This window comes from Cinclus cinclus, chromosome 6 (genome assembly GCF_963662255.1).
Source record: "Cinclus cinclus chromosome 6, bCinCin1.1, whole genome shotgun sequence".
Classification (NCBI taxonomy): Eukaryota; Metazoa; Chordata; class Aves; order Passeriformes; family Cinclidae; genus Cinclus; species Cinclus cinclus.
In genome coordinates, this window is record NC_085051.1 from 14,346,302 (window position 1) to 14,363,936 (window position 17,635).

At 40.2% G+C, this 17,635-nt stretch overlaps 1 protein-coding gene across 6 annotated transcripts in view; it reads left to right on the top strand.

Moving 5' to 3' along the window:
- The first annotated feature begins 277 nt into the window (after window positions 1–277).
- Window positions 278–17,635, top strand: part of KCNC1 (potassium voltage-gated channel subfamily C member 1) — a 121,499-nt gene continuing 104,141 nt past the window's right edge. For 4 of the 6 annotated variants that reach the window (XM_062494230.1, XM_062494232.1, XM_062494233.1 and 1 more), the window contains exon 1: window positions 293–862. In XM_062494230.1, the coding sequence (XP_062350214.1) occupies window positions 293–862 (570 nt within the window). Of the gene's footprint in view, window positions 863–17,635 lie in introns of all 6 variants that reach the window. The other 2 variants (XM_062494234.1, XM_062494235.1) reach the window with 1 other exon arrangement.

The window sequence follows — 17,635 nt, forward strand, 5'->3', positions numbered from 1 at the left end:
CGCTCCCGGAGCATGGCCCCCCCTGCCCCTGCCCCTCCGCCGCGGCTGCAGCTGCCGCGGACCCCGAGCGTCTGACTCCAGACGGAGGCGGCGCAGCGCCGGGAGCCACCGCCACCGGCATCGCCTCGGAGCGGCCCCGGGGGAGCGGGGCTGGCCGGGGCCCCTCGCCCCCGCGGGCCCGGAGCGGGGCTCGGCTTAGGCACCGACTGCCGCCGAGCAGCCGTCCCCTGACGGGCTTGCTGCCTGCCGTGCTTGCTTGGATGAGTCTGCGACATGCCTAACAAGAGACGAGATGGGCCAGGGCGACGAGAGCGACCGCATTGTGATCAACGTGGGAGGGACTAGGCACCAGACTTACCGCAGCACCCTGCGCACCCTGCCCGGCACGCGGCTGGCCTGGATCGCTGAGCCCGATGCCCACAGCCACTTTGACTATGATCCCCGCACGGATGAGTTTTTCTTTGACCGGCACCCGGGCGTCTTCGCCCACATCCTGAATTACTACCGCACTGGCAAGCTGCACTGCCCCGCGGACGTGTGCGGGCCCTTGTATGAGGAGGAGCTGGCCTTCTGGGGCATCGATGAGACCGATGTGGAGCCCTGCTGTTGGATGACCTACCGGCAGCACCGCGACGCCGAAGAGGCTCTGGACAGCTTTGGTGGGGCGCCCCTGGATAGCAGTGCTGAGGACGGAGACATAGATGGCACTGGAGACTCTGGTGATGGTGAAGATGAGCTGGAGATGACAAAACGCCTAGCACTAAGTGACTCCCCAGATGGCAGGTCTGGGGGCTTCTGGAGACGGTGGCAACCCCGCATCTGGGCACTCTTTGAGGATCCCTACTCCTCCAGATATGCAAGGGTAAGCTATGCAATCAGCACCCTCATCAAAACACTCAAAACCTCCCCACGGTCCCAGCATCACCAGGGTTCTCTCTGCTGTCAGAGCATCCATGTGTGTGGCCATACAAAAATCATGAGGGCTCTCTGGGGATGTAGCCTATGCTCTCAAGCAGGCCCCATGCATGGGGAACAAGTAGACACCAAGGCCTGAGCTTGTGTACTCAGGCGTGGGCCTCCAGAGACCCTTATTTTCTCATATCTCCTAAAACTCCTATAACAGCTTGGGGCAGGGTCCCAGTCATGGTCCAGAGAGGTCTCCATTACACCAGGTAATTTCCCTCTTTGCATAGATTTTTACAGTCAGACATCCCCCAGGAAAGAGAGACACCTTGTCCAGCCCTCTTACCAGCCAGCTAATGGGCTCTCTCCCCTTTACGAGATGGAGAAAGAATTATGGGAGCAGGCAGTTCCAGCGGTACCAGGGGATTTGGAGAGTTTCAGCCTAGACTGGAAAGGGAGTCAATGCCTCTCTCTTTTCTCTTACATACCAAGTTAAATATTTATGAACATGCTTCTCTGAAAATGGGTAATTCAGCCGCTCACTCTGTGTGTTTTTCCCTTGTGGGAAATGCAAAATATTAATCAGGGGAAAAGGTTTCATTCATGTAGAAGGGACACTGTGCTTGACAGGTTTCTTGCCTGCTACTGAAGGACAGCTCCTCCCCTCCTGGTGCCTGCGGTTGTTTTGGAAAGGGAATGCACTCTGGTGCAGCTCATGGAATAGCTGTGGATAAAAATGGTGTGTAACAGTCATCCAACTCCTTCAAGTAGGCACCTCCTCATGCTATGAGGATAATTACATTAATTAGGGTCTGATTCTGCTCCTGAAATCAAAAGTACTGAAAACATTTGCTTCAGGAACAGCAGCAGGATTAACTCCCAAGATAGTCAAATTGATAACTAGGGAAACAGGATAGTGCCTTCATAAAGAAATTGGTTGGCATAGGCTTAAATGCACGTTTGTTACAGCTTTATTGCTGCCAGCCTTCGGAAGGGATGAGTAGTGCTTTGGTGAGGGAGGGTGATCAGTGTTCCTGAGAAGGATCAAAGAAGTAAGATCAGATTAGGGAGAAAATTGGATGGATGGATGGATGGATGGATGGATGGATGGATGGATGGATGAAAGAGAAGTGGAAATGCAAAGAGCAGGGAGAGAGGAGCTGGCCATGTATGAATGGGTGGTGGAATAGCAGCTGCTGGAGACTTGGTCTGAGCAGAGATCTCCAGCAGGGACACACCAGGTTTGCAAACTGAATGAATGGGGAAAGCTGGAGCAGAGCCTGGAGTTATATCTGGCTGCATTTCTAAAGATTCTTGTTTGCCTACCATTTGGAGACTCCCTACGTGAACAAAAGAGTTCATGTTTTAAATGAGTTCCTTTAAACAGCATGGAGGATAAAGGAATAATAGAATATTTACCACAAGATGGAAAGATAATTGCAGCTTTCAAATCCCTGATTTCTGACAAGGGAACATGGAAAGGGAAAGGCAAGGCTGGAGGGTATCCTTCAAAATGCTTGGTTTCCATTAATCAAGCCCAGTGTTAGCAGCTGATCTGAATAGCAGAGCTCTCTGGTACTTAGGAATCTGTTGGTAAAACACATTTCAAATGAAAGTAATGTGTTTGTTCAAGATTTTGGGATGTGGTTCGAAAGCCAAATGGATAATGTTGTCCCAGTTAAAATGATACAGATGTTAAAACACTTTTTTGCTTGGAGGCATTATGATATTTTAGAAGGACAAAAATTTACAACCAATATTAGGAGTCTTTGTGATGCGCAGACTGGAATTCTAGAAGGATATAAATTCTCTAAGGGTATTTCCATTTAGCAATAGGCATTTTATAAAATGATTTGGGTTTGTTGGGGAGAGTTTTGAGTGGACGATGTACCATTTATTCACAATCACTTGTGCATACCTGTTAGAATTCAATTCCTGATTTACCTCTAATTTGTTCTTTCCTTAAAGAATTGTTAAAACTAGATAAATATGAGAACACTGGATATTTAGTGGGCTAAATATGATTCTTTAACTTGTATCTATGGAGACATAGGCCACATCCATTAATATTTTGCATGAAGGAAGATGGCTTTCCTCATCAACACATGCACACACTGTCCATTAAGACGACATTATAAGACACTTAACACTTCCTAATAAAAGCCATATGTTATGGTTATGGATGTAAAAAGAGATGGGAGTTTGATTTATGCTCCTGTAGCCTAACACAGACGTTGCAAAAATACCTGAAGCTCACAATAGCTAATTTATAGTAAAATAATTGATAATATCATTAACAATGAATAGTATATTAAGGTGATCATTGGTAGAGCCAGGCAACAAAACCACTCTTACCCCACTTCTAACTGAGTGCGCTACTTTGAGTTACAAACTGCAATTCAGTTGTGCAAAAATCTAAATTCACTTTGCCATTTTATTAAAAAAAAAAAAATAAAAATAATAATAATAATCACAAAATTATCTCTTCCTAAATGGAACTGGGACCTGTACTAAGGGTGGTTATTATACATCTTTGATGTTTACATATGGCAGCAAAATGCATGTCAAAATAACAACTCAATGTAAGTATCAGTTTACATAACCATTATAGTGTTACACTTGGGCAAGTAAAAGGAATACAGTCTCTGAATATTAAGATGAAATGAAAATCTGCATGTCTATATAAAGCAAAATATCTGGACTGTATCTGGCATGCTAAATAAGTGAATGTTTAAGGAACTGTCTATGAAAAGCTCAGCATTTACTCAAATCCAGCCATTCTTGGAAGATTTTGATGGACACTGCTTGCAAATACAAGTACATTTGACTATTTTGCTTCACCTCCCCCTGACTCATACTAAGTTACTTCTGATCTTGTTTTAAACTGCCAGGGAAGACTGGAAGTGCATTAGTGCATGTCAGGCAAAATCAGCTAACTCTGTAAATGTTGTTTATTTCTTAACTTTCATTAAGCAAAGCTCCTAGTCTAACCATTTGTCTTTAGGTGCAACAGTTGCTTGTTAAAACAATAGTGGCTGATTTTAATTAATTTCAAGTTTTCTCCATGCTTATTTCTTAATAATGTAGTTCTTTCTAAAAAGAGGAAACACTTCAAAAATTGCATTACCTTTTATATCTGTAATAAGAAAAGATAGTTTGCTCCAAATGACAGACTGCTTTAGACACCTATCTTAGTAAGATAAACAGGTAGTACACTTCTCCCTAACCTAAAGAATCCACATTTGGATATCAGAGGCAAAGTCTGATGCCTGAAGATCTGAACAGAGTAACAAAAGATTATGGGAAAGATCCAGGAATCCAGGAGGACTATCAAAAGCATCTGCCCAGACAGCTAAATATCACTGCACACACAAACTGATGTCTATTTGAAGCACATTAGAACCATCTTTTTTGCATTATCAGACAACTTGGTCAATTTATTTTTTTCTAAGTAGGCACAAAGGGGGGAATAGAGTCAGCCAGGAAGCTATGCTAAGGCAGCAGAGAGTAACACTGTAGTAGAGTGCCTGCCCTCTATATTTACTAGACTTCATAGGTCCCTCAGTGCACAAACATGTGAAAAATATTTTCTTGGCATCCTCTCTCCTTTATATTTATGTCTGGTCATGCTATTCTTCCACTAGTAAAACTCCCACTGATTTCCTGGGGATTTTGGCCTGCAGGTATCTAACATATTTATTCCCCTTTCTCCTCCTCTTTCACAACAGGGTAAGGTTGTGTTTGTGTTAATTCCCATTCCTTGGGCTACTCGGTGTTTGGGAGCGAGGTGCTTTCAGCTGAGATGGTGTGCTACTGCTCACACTCAAATTGGACAGTTGAGCTTTATTAATTAACTCTCAGGAAAGCTTTTTTTAAAAAAGCTGGTTAGGGTCCTATGGAAAAAGCTGGTTAGGGTCCTATGGAAAGTCCTCAACAGCTTGACTTGCAATCCTGGCATGTGCTGTACCACTTTGATTTGTAAGAGGAAAAGCAAAACTCTCACTCACCCTTCCCTCATGTTTCCCCTTCACATCCTGCAGAAGAATCTGCTTTCCTCTGTGGGTGACTTTTGAAGGACGAGTTTCTGACACTGAGAAGGAGACAGGAAAAAGGATAGTGGTAAAGAGATGAGAAAAAAGATATTCCCCAGGGATTTCTTCCATCTTTCTTTTATACATTCAAGAGTATTTCAATCTAGCTGTGTTCATTTAAACTGATTTTTCTCTATATAAAGTGCAACTCATAGGTATAAAAAGGCTTATGGGGTCCTAGTTCCTGAATAACCACACTGTCTTGAGGATTAGAGCTGGGGTTATCCTGCTTGTTCCTTACCCCTGACCAGCACAGCTTAGCTCAGGAATTGAGGCAGGTATCAGGGAATGGGAACAGATACTCCTCATCCTTTTCAAGGGGGGCTTATTCCACAGATGTGTGATGGAGACATGCTTGGCACAGGAGTGCTCCACAGACACTGGTCTGGAAACTCCCACCGAGCATGAGCAGACAGGGACAGAGGGGATGAGAGCTGCCCCACTCACTTTCCTCTACCCTCCTCAGGGACTGCTTCAGAGGGCCCCAGTGGAGCTGCTCTCCCACCTTGAGCCTTTCTGGAAGCTGTCTCCTGCAGAGGCATATCTAATCCTGCAAAGCTGGCTGCAGGAATTCTTACCATATACTTTGACAATTAACAAGACAGCCTAATTTTAACTGCACGCTGCGTTACAGCTCTGGAAAAATGAGAATCTTTCCACATCAAATGAGGTTTCCCTTACACTAGTAGTATAATGGAATTACAGACATCTATTAACTACCATTCTATAATTCATTATTAATATAGTTCCTAAAATTCCATTTTATTCCTATTTTCTCCCATCAAGGAACATGTTACTGCAAATCCTTATATAACTCACTAGTGAGCAGGGTATTCTTCTCTGCATCCTGACCAAAGAAACCTTTGCAATGTACTAGAAAGTGTTCACTGCTCCAAATCCCACATCCAGTCCCTATCAAATTGGTCATGGTGGGAGCAGGTACACAAGTAACTCCTGGGAATTGTCTGTCCCGAATTCAGAAGTAATATGTTTTTAATCTACCACACACACATGCACACACAAAAAAATTAGAAAACATCAGAACAGCCGTGTAGAATCATGAGTTCACCAGTTCGAGCTATTCAGAAACACACAGGAAGATATTATGTCTGCCCAAAAAATCTTTAAGTCTCTTTGAAGTCACAATCTCACAGGGAGATGAGAGAGATGATGTTACCCACCTGACAATTCCATGGCTGCCTAGTACAGACTTAACAGTTTGGATTCAAGGACATTTTTTTAAAATCTATTTGCGTATTTCCAATTTTATTTCTATTAATCTAAAACCTTAAAAAAGAACAGCATCTGTTGCCATTTTATTTTTTTTATGTCCCTTGATTTTAATGTTTCTAGGTTACAAAATTTACTTCATTTAGCCAAGGCTATGATTGTATGGATCATACCATCATATGCATACACATATATATGCCTTCCTATTGCTGCCACCTCCTACGATGCTGAGTGGGATTTCCATATGAGGAAGGACTTCAAAATTAAACCGCCCCAAAATATTTCTGCAGAAGTAACCGTGGTGCCACTGAAATCAATGTGAATTTAGTGGCTGGGTTCAGAGAGATATTTGGTCCCTTCTCTCTTTCTTCTCCATCCCTATGTACCTTCAATTGTTTTCTTTGCCCTTCTCCTGACATTTGCTATTTTGGTTTTGGTTAGGGCAAAAAAGGCAACAAAATACTGATAATTCTCTGTTGGTCTATCATGAGACAAAGGATAAAAAGATCAGTGAATCAATTATATTATTTCTATTTTAGAACTGCTCACAGACATGTGGTATATTAGACTGTATCTATGAAAACTATTTTTCCATTTTGTTCTTCTCTTCTGCTGTGCGACCTAGTGTTTAACAGTTTTTGTCTTCCTTATTTGTAAAAATGAGTGTATATTTATGGTAGTACTTTAGTAAAGTCTATACATACTGCCTTTCTGTTTAACATAAGGAGAGATGTTAGCAAATCAGCAACAGAGGGCCCAGCCTTACTGTTATTGAAACTCAGCCAAAATTGCCACCAACTTCAAGGATAGAAATGAATTATCCTGCAGTATGGTTCAGGATAACTAATTAATTGCTTTGTACTGCCTTTTTTTTTTTTAATAGACACGGTGCATATTCCCATTCCAAAGCACTAAAGTGCAATAGATCTTAGGAATTTTTTAGGAGCATACATATTCAAATACATGTTTTCATACTCTTTTAAAGACATGAGCATCTTTAGCACACTGCATCAAAACATAGAGCTCTAATACTGACAAAGGTCATCATGATCTTATTGGCATTTTTTACTGCGAAGGACTGTAGAATACATCCCCCTTTAAACCACATGACTTCAATTAATGTTCAACTAAGTCATATCCAAATGCTGTTTCGTAATGGAAGGTCAAGCAGGGGAATTCAGTTTGAAAAGTTGGGCCCTAATTGATAATCAAGTGCGTAATCCTTTCTCATGCAAATACAGACAGCAAAACTGACTTTCCATTTTGTATAAGCTTGATCTTATGAGAAATTTCAGTGCATTCTTGGGGTATAAGACTGATAGAAAAGCCATTTTGAGATCTTTGCAATTGTCTTACAATTAGCTTCTCAGCTACTATAAGCTGAATTTGATCTGAGGAAAGAACAGTTTAGAAGGCTGACTTGGCTTTCCCTGCTGAATATTGAATTACATAAATATGTGATTCACTCCAAATGGTACACAGAAGCAGTAGGATCGGATGAAATCAGAGAAATCTATGAATTCATGGAGAACCACCTCCTCCCCCTGGAATATAAACCAAATGCTGTCATTTCTAGAATAATTTTTACATCTCTCTCCTGTGCTCACTAAGTAACCAGATTTTGCTATCTTCACTCCTACTCCTGTAGTGATACCTTACTCCAGGAATATCCCCGTTTCCATCAGGCTCAGAACAAGGTACCACACAACATGAGTAAAGGTGAAAGGACCAGGCCCTAATTGATTTTAATTTATTTCTGATAAGCTTTATAAAATGTAACAGAGACACTAATAAATCATGCAATAAAAATTATGAATAAATCGCAGGCCAAGGCTTTTTGTAGTGATTGCTTATGATGTAAGACCCTTTAATGACAGTAAGTTAAAATTGCATTGTAATGGCCTTTAGTAAATGCAATAAATCTCAGGTTTCAGTGCACTGCAGACAGGCAGCAGTGTGTGTGCTGCACATGAGCTACCAACACAAGCATACGCTGCTGGCACAGACTTACGTAATTATGTTGATACTTCAGGAGCAGCAGAAAATCTCAGCACCGCTAGATTTACTTTGAAAAATCCTGGGTCAGGACCACTGAGGTGTTGTGACTGCAAGAAATAGCTTAAAATATCATGCTGGCTTTTTACTTTAATACCTGGGAGAGACTGTCCCTTTTAAGATGCAATAAAATGGATTATTTGGTTTTAAATAGCAAAGGCAAAACCTGTTGCTACCGAGTCTTATAATTTTCAGGGGCAAATACAAGTTAAAACATACATTTTTCATCTGCACAACCAAATTGATATTTTCTGAATTTCCTTGATCATCTACCCATTCACAAAAAAAAAAAAAAATGAATGTATGCAGATACATCAACAGTTACTTAATAACTACTTGTTTCAACTGCAGCAGAGTTTCTCTTGCTGCCCACATTTGCCCTCAAAAAATACGTTCTGAAACACAGAAAGATCTGGTCACCTTGGGTTGCTTATCATTTTACATACATAAGAAATTTAGCTGCAGATTTCCCTTGAAAATTCATTCCAGTACCCCTGTTCTGTTTTTCATTTTGGACTTCTTGCAGTCTTCATTACACCGGATCAATTGATAGGTATAGATGGTGGAGGCCAGTTCTGTGATTTATCCAGTTATTAATTCAATTTATACCTTCAGTCAGAATGCTTCAGACTTGATAACAGACTTGAAAACAAAATGAATAGGAAGAAATCTCTAAAATGCTGAGCACCTACAACCTCCAGCAGAAGGAAGGTCATGTCCTAGAGCAGAAAAGGATGCAAGCAAGAGGCAAACAGACCATCACTAAAATCCCACCTCACCTTGTAGGGTCGTGGTTCAAACTACCATTGATTTTAGTGGGATCCAACGGGAGACCCATGCACACCTATTTCAGGTAAGATTTTTCAGGACAAGGACAATTGTGTAATTGCCACAACACACACAATGCAAAAGGGCTTGCCTTCACAGCAGCGTTTGATCTCTACTTTAAAAACACAACATGATCTCATCCACATTGTGCTATTCCCATTTCCCTTTTTAGCATGGATCTCCCCTTCACTTCTAGTGTGGAGTTCTGCAAGAAATCTAGTGACAGTACATCTTAGCACTTCTGGGGAATGTGTCCCGCATAATGCAGAACTGATTTTAACTCAGGGTTTTTCAGTGAAGCACTTGTAAGGACAAACCAAGAACAACCTGACTGTGCTGTGATAGCTCAACCAATACCCAAACTGAGGCAACTGCTGAGGGGGAGCGTTTGACTTGCTGGTTTTGGGGCAGTAGCAGATCAGCTTAGGTTGGAATGTTGCTCAAGTGATACTGAAATTTAGTGTTCTGTTGTTTAGTGTTCAGTTGATAGGAGTTCACTGTCTAGCCTACCAAGAAGTCCCTGAGGTGCTAGGGATTTTATTAAAAGACCTAATGTAAATTTCAAAACTGTATAGATTACTTAAAATGTTAGTTATGTCTAAGCAGCAGGAAATCAATAGTGCAAAAGTGCATTCACTGCTCTAAAGAAAGCATCTTTTGGAGAACCTGCTCTATTAAGCAATATTTCACTGTATCAGTGGCATGGACTACAGGCAAATAAAAAATTTGAAATTCAGTGAAAATTCTATAGTGTCTTCAACTCCAAACCACAAATTTATCTTCATGTCCACATTACCATCAGGTATAGGAATGCCTAAAACTGTGCATTTACCGTTCTCAAAGGATATCTTGGTTGGGACAGCAGGGTAAGCCTTTGTTCTTACTAGGTGACTTTTAACTTTCATTCAGAACATTCCCACATGTCCTCAAATGAGTACACAGACCTATACAGTGGAAATTTACTAGAAAGCAAAAATCAAAACCCTAAAAAAGCCCCCAAACCTGAGAATTGGAAAAATTTTCCAAGCAACTGCATTAATGCAGTTTACAGAGTGAGCATTAGTTAGAAGATCTGACCAAAGCTCTACCTGCTTGCCTATTTTAGCTCTGAAGGATCCTCTCAGGAGGAGCATCTGCAGCATTCCAATAGTGCAAAGGCAGGTCACACACATTTAGCTCAGGAAATTAACATCTGCAATGGGCTCAAGCATACAAACACCACATTTTATTAGCTCAGTATGGCACATCATTTGGATATGCTTCCAGCCCCTCTCATTTTCTATGAATTTTACTGCATGTGAAATTATACAAGATGTTTAATCTTAGTATGTCAAAATAAACAAAATTTCTCAGGTTACTCACTTTACACTTTTTCCTCTCTCCCTTACTATATGTTTATTTCAGTAGCTAGCACAATAGAGTTATAATTTCTGTGACACCTTCAAATGCTTGTACTATAAAAACAGCAAGTTGACAGCATCTAAGGGAAGACTTTACACTATACTCAGACGTAGTGTTTTCCAAACCAGCCTGGACTGCAGCATCAGATCACCTGGGGCTGTGATCCTTCCAAAGGTGCAGGATCTGCCTGAGCTGTGGTGGCAAGTGCACAGACAGCAGGGCTGCTCTGTCACCACCTTCTCCATCACTCCTGCATCCAGGAAATCTAGCAGGCACTTCCTACATATTCACTTCTGAGGGCAGGCTCATGAAAGGGTGTCACCATGTGAGCTCAAACTTAGAATTCCCAAAATACTAACCCTGTATTTCTAATTTTTTAAAATGCATATTAAAATCTCCCAGTGCCTACAGTGTTGTTTCTGCATGTGCCCAAAACTGCCTTAGTACTATTGGCAACTACCTTCCATCAAAGCCTTGTTGATGCCTATAATTTTCCTTCACTAATAGGAAAAGTCCTTTAACTGTTCTTGCCAAACACATACTGAATATAAGCTGTTTTAAAAAACACACAAGTAAAAACATGAGATACTTGTAGTATGAAATATTTGTAGTATGAAACAGTTCCCATGATGCAATAATCTAGTGGCTACTGTTTTTTGCTTAGAATGCGAAATTTCAAATTTAATATTTCCCCCAACTGCACAATGTCAAATTTTGATCTGCCTCTACTTGGAAGCCCTCCCCACTTCACAAAGCTGCATAATCCAGGCAGTTAGTGAAGTTAATCCAATTTGCACAGCAGGAGGATCACAAGCCATTATACTGAGAAGATGGCAAAGCAGCATTTCCCAATAATGTGGAAGAGGCTGTTCCTCTGTGGTAGTTCCGGGCTACTGAATTCAGCAACATCAATAGCAGATATACATAGTGGCATTACCAGAGATGGTCTAATGTGAGCATTTAACAAGACTGGTTTTTTTTTTTATTTATTTTCACTCACTTGTTGGAAGCCAGTTCTTGGTAGAAAATAACCATATGCTGTCCTCATACCTTGGAGTCCACACTGAGCCATGCCCCATGGTTTAGGGATCTCTATGCAGCCCCTATGGAGAAGGAATGTGCAAAATGCATGGAAAAGTAGGTGATGATATACAGAGTAGACAATACACAGTACTAGAGAGGACTTTTCCACCCCAGAGCCTGAGCAGTTCTGCCATGCTGCAAAACGAGCTCCAAAGTCAGTGTGAGGACACATCACATAATTTGTTTTGAAAAGACCTATGTTTCCCAGGGCTATCAATCTGTCACCTTTCAGTTGTGCCATGGGAATACATGGGTTCTTAAAATCTCTGAAGGCTGCCTTTTCATCAATATTTTAACATAAACATTTTTTTAATTTAAATGGAGATTGATCACTTACATTTTATTACTTTTTAATAGAAACCCATGATCACCATTGAAGGAAAGTGATGTCAATGAAACTATTGCCAGGATTAATTTAAATTGGTAAAGCATGCAAACAAGTTTTTGCTAGATCAGAGCCTTTTACAGCACATATGCTTAATTCTGGTTTTAACAACCAACACAGAAATTATCAATGGGCATTCTAGGTATTACATTCGCTGCTTTCATAATACACTTAAAACTAGTCCAGAATCTTACTGGAAACTGTGAAGGATATATTGTTAAATATCCCTCTCTGCTGTAACTTTCCTTATATAGGAAGACTTGCCAGGGGCACTAATGAAGCAGAGACAGTTTTGCAGGTTTACCATCTGTTATCAAATATACTCCTGCTATAACAGAAATACAATTGCATTAGAATTTAGAAGAGATAAACATTGAAAAAAATGTTTTCTTTCAGTGTTTAAATAGCTTTGCTGCACAGTCCAAATAAAAAAAATGTTTGGACAATTAATAAAACATTTCAGGACTGCTTTAATTAAAAAGCAAGATACAGCAAAAGATTAATGATAGAGCTGAACATAACCACAACACAACAGAGAGGGTACAAATAAAAAAACATATTATTCCACAGCCTTCAGGTTTAGACTTTAATTCAGGATAACTCACTCTATTTTTATATACTAAAAAAAAAAGGTCAACAAAAAAGCCCATTTGCAATGTGAATGTCATTGAAAAATTTAAAAATGCTCCATTTACACTAGCTAATATGTGATGATTGTAAAGTGCTGAAGAACAGTATCCTCCTAACCTTCTTTCCATCCTAAGTAAGGACCTTTGGGGTAAAAACTCCAAAGAACTCTACAGTTTAGCTTCACTTAGGTGCACTGGACTGAAAATGAACACTTAATATTTATGTGAATCATTGTCAGTGTCAAGTGAGATGAAGTTTATAAAAACAGATCCAAATCAGGGAATGAGTTTTAAGACTCAGTGGGTAAATGCCTCTTTACGTGCAGTATTATTTATAGATATTTTTTAATCTGTTCTGTCACCTTGTCTCTTAAATTATTAGAAAGTAAGAAGGAAGGAACTACGGGCAAATGTAGATGAAAGAGAAATCTTACTGGCAACTGTGGCAGGAATATGAGCAAAAGCCAGGAAGTTTTAAACTGTGCTCCTAAGCCGCTTGCTTTCTGTATGTTCTGTATGAAAATAATTCCAGCCTATTTTGCAATTAAATATGCACTTTTTTTAAACTAACTATGTGTTGAAATAGGAGGAATGGTATTTTCAGGACTTTCTGGCATCCTGAAGACTTGCTACCACATCTGAAAACAAGCTAATCACAAGCTGGTTTCAGGCATTGGGGTGAGTCTTGTCTCCATGGTCTTGTGAAGCCTTTGACATCCTACATTCATCAAAGTCCCCTCTGGACATAAATGTTGAGCTCACCACAGCCACAGCAGAAGTTTCAGCATTTGATCCCACTTTTTGTACCTCTCTTAGGGGTCAGTGAGAACCACAGCTGGTCCCTAAGTTGATCTCCAAAGGTTTTGAGCATTAAAAATTTAAAATGTCGTCATGGTAGCTTTGTACATCTATTTATCATCATCTGATAAGGAGACTGCTGGTACTAATACAGCCCTGCCTGCATCAATAAGGTTCTGTGAGTCTCAACCATTTATGAAAATACTTTCAAAATAAGGACAATGATAACAAAAATATGATTAGAATTTGAAGCATGTATTCAACATTGAAGGGCAAAACAGTCAGGACAATTAGGATGCAGGTCACATTGTAAGAAAACTCAAAGGAGCGGGGCACATCCACAAGGCTTCTGCTGGGTTCTTGAAAGCAGGGGAATGTTATGTATTACAGGTAGGAATCTGGGGATGTCATACTTACTTTCCTTTTGCTAGCAGGTGGAGAACTCTTCTTTGAAGCAATTGGAGCCATTTCTTCCCTTATACAAACACATTACACAACCTCTATCTGACAGGAAATTAAGCTGGATAAAGCAGGCAGCTGCTCTCTTCCCTGGGTTTACATGGTTATGGAATACTGCACAGGGGAAATATGTATCCATAGGCTTTTGCTCCGAGCATTCAGGTATCATTTTTATAAGCACCAAGGTGAAGGGGTTTTTGTACTCTCTTCATCCAGGTAGGATTTCAACATAGCTGTATATCTGCTGAAAACAACACACAGAGCTGTTCTTTGATTTGAAGGCATATCTTGCAGATATAAGCTTTTCCTGCTCTTGACTTCAATAGCATGATCTAATTCAGACCAGTGAGAAACTGCATCTAATATTTTCATTCTGACTGTCCTAAATCTATTTTAGAAGTGAGATGTACATGTTTACAGGCACAAGAATTGCTGCAGAGATCATAGATGTGGCTGTTAGGAATAATTGCCTTTTTTTTATTGCCACGAGGATATCTGAGGATATTGTTCATCCCAGTAGTCAACCAGGTTTTATTTAGCAATATCAGTCTAACAGATGCAATTTCCACTTATGATGACTGTGGGCACATCATTAATTTTAGTAACTGCAAAACTTATAGTAGGAATACTCTTCTGTGATATCCCTTGCTCTTCACTTTGTCAACTGCAGAAAATAAAAAATAAAAAGAAAAGAGATTTCTGCTATGAACTTGTACAACTGTCCAACTGCTTGTACAACTCGCACAGTAGTTTATTCTAAAGACCTGTAATGTACACAGATGGCAAAAGGCTCACAAATAGATCCAGAAATTATGTGTGAAAACTACATTCATAAGTCTTACTCTGTGTTTATTGAGAGACCAGAAACTGTATTCTGACAGGAATATCAATAAGGGCTCGGATTCAAATGAAAAAAAATTTTTTCCTTTTACTACCTACACTGCATAGGGTACTAGCTGTAATGAAGAAAAATTTCAGGACGGCATGAAGCTCTCAAGCTGCATAATTCTCAATAACACTCAGTGGAGTCCTGCTATTAAAATGCCCACAGGCCACAAAAATGCTTTTAAGCCAACTCAGTAGCCCAAATTACAAATTCTAGTTAACAAAATTCACCACAGGGTCACAGCTTAAGGTAGAATATATTCTTGTTCTTATAAAGATCTGCCTTCATCAAAATGCTTAGTGGTCACTCATGGTTTTCAATTCCCATTATGCTGAAGTAGAGACTTTTTTTTTTAAACACACAGAAAGACATGAGGCTTAAGTAAAATCACCATGCTTGTCACCAGCCTCTCTAACATTTATTGCACGAGGTTGTCTTTACAATTCAGCTACTCGTGAAAGTTGCAAGGAAGGGAAACCATCCATGACTTGATCTTTTTGGAGGTTTGCATTTCTGGAAGTTATGCAGGTGACATTTAGGAAACCTCACAGTACAGAGACATTTTGGCTAAGAAAGAATATTGCATGTACCCCAGTTTCAGATCTAGGGCTGGACAAAGAAATATAGGTACATTTTGGCAACAAAATATTTTTTCCTCCAATTCTGCCCCCTCCTCTTAAATAACATTCATTCAAAGCTTTACCCTATTCTCCATAAGAAAAATCCCAAAGCTTCTCTTCTCTCCCCAATTTCTTTTTCTCCCTTCATACTGACTTAATAGAAAAGTGAAAATGAAAATGGTAGTCAGAAAAAAGAACAAAGCAGCATAATTTAAGAGAGAATACCAGGAGATAAAAAGGAAACAGGTTTCTGCACATTATTTCGCTAAAATCTGTAGGTAAGGAAAAAACCTTGCTCGTTTGAAGTCTGAAGGACAAATACAACAAACCTTGTTGAATGTTTTCATGGAAAAAAGGATCTCCTTTTTTTTCCCAAATTCCTTTTATAATTTCCATTTACTTACTTACAAATACACATCCATCTTCTTACAGTCCTTTATCTTGATTGAGGAGAGGGATTTTTGTTTGCTTAGTTTTAAATTAGCTGGAAATATAAACAGCTTTCCATGTAGGTCAGAAAAAAACCCTTCAAATTATTCTCTACCTGGCACTGTGTTTTTTAGCCTTTTCTGGACACAAAATTACTCTCCCTTTTAGAAGTATCAACATGTTCTTGTCCTTCTGTTAGTTCCTCTTTCACCCAGAATCTGTGGCACCAATTCTGGGTTTTAAACAGCATTTTAATCACTGCTGAATAGCTGCTCTCCTGCTCACAGAGCATGGGATGCTATGCAGTGGAGGAACTGCAGTCACCATCAGATGTGAGAAGGACACTCCTGAAGTGGAACTGCAGAAAATAGTGGTTGCAAAGTAAGCAGTGAGAAGGAAAATGCCTGCAGGAGGATATATCTCCTAGAAACAGGAGACGGAAGGAGACTTCAGAGCTAGAATAACAAATCACTGTAGGGAGAGGGAAGTCTCACCCTTCAATAGTCACTGGACATTGAGGGACAAATAGAGTTAGGACCCTGGAAAGGGAACACAAGGTGACAGGTCAGCAGCTTGCTAGTAGAGAAAGATGGTCAAGGGTTTGAAATCTCAGGCTGTGCCACTTACAGAAATTCCTTTTTCAGCAAGGTGAGGACAACCTAGTCAGGATAATTCAAGTGAGTTAGCAATATGCAGTACCTTCTGCATGTGCTGCAAGCAAAAAAACAGCCCTCATGAGAGCCCAGGAGGAGGGGGTTTTGCAGTAAGAGATTTTGTGGTCAAAAGAGCAGATTTTGCTGTTACAAATTTGCCAAAGAATAAAAAAGGGTTAGGCTCCACATGAAAAGTTTTATGTATTGTGATCAGTGCTAATTCTGGAGAAGCTTTTGCTGTAAGGACTCGTGAGGATTTTGGACAGCATGTTCTGATGTACTCATTTTCTTCTGTGGAGGTCTGACACCTTGATGGCTGGCACAAGAGCTGGGCAGGACAAAAAAAAGAAGAGAAAGAGGCCAACTTCATTTCCTTAAGAGCTCTCAAGTGGATATTTCAGCATTCCAACCTAGCCAAACTATCTTCTCCACTCAGGAGTCCTGCACAAGACTTATGTCCTTCACCACACACACAGACTCTTTTCACCTGTGATCCAAGACAGAATGGGATTTTAGGAGAAAACAACTGGCTTAAATATATAAGGCACTTGTGGAAGTGAGAGCACACCACAGGCACGTCCTCTGTCAGACTAAAAGGTGCTGTGCTGGTTCCAGCAGTGGTCCTCATACAGGAATTATTCTGGGTTGGATTCTCATGCACCCCTTTGCACTTGTTCGATCACATTAATTAAAAAAAAGAAAAGGGTCTAGAGTAAATGAGCAGTCTTTAATTGATAATATTTGCCATCTAAATGAAAAGCTGTGGCTTCTTTATGTGTTCTGTTCACTGAGGACTCCAATATGAAAATATGTGTAAGATTCTGTGGCAGATACAGTGATGGAGCTGAAGCAACAAGGAGATGAGGTAGCAAGCAAAAGTGTTACAATCTTATTTGGGAAGCCCAGAAGTGCACCAGCTCTTGATAAGACTTCAAATGAGACTTCTGGCAAGCCACAGCTTCTTGGTAATGATTTACATCTATAATCAGGATAATACAACATTATTTGTGTACCTCTTCTGGGTATTGTGGAGGACCAACAGTTGCACAGCAATTTGGAGATAAATTGGAGACACTAGATGAATTTCCACTATCATGTTTTCTCTAAGCAGGTGAAGTGAGGACACCTTGACACAGAAGGAAGCAAAGTTTTCTCAAAACAAATCAGAGAGTTCAGAAGGCAATT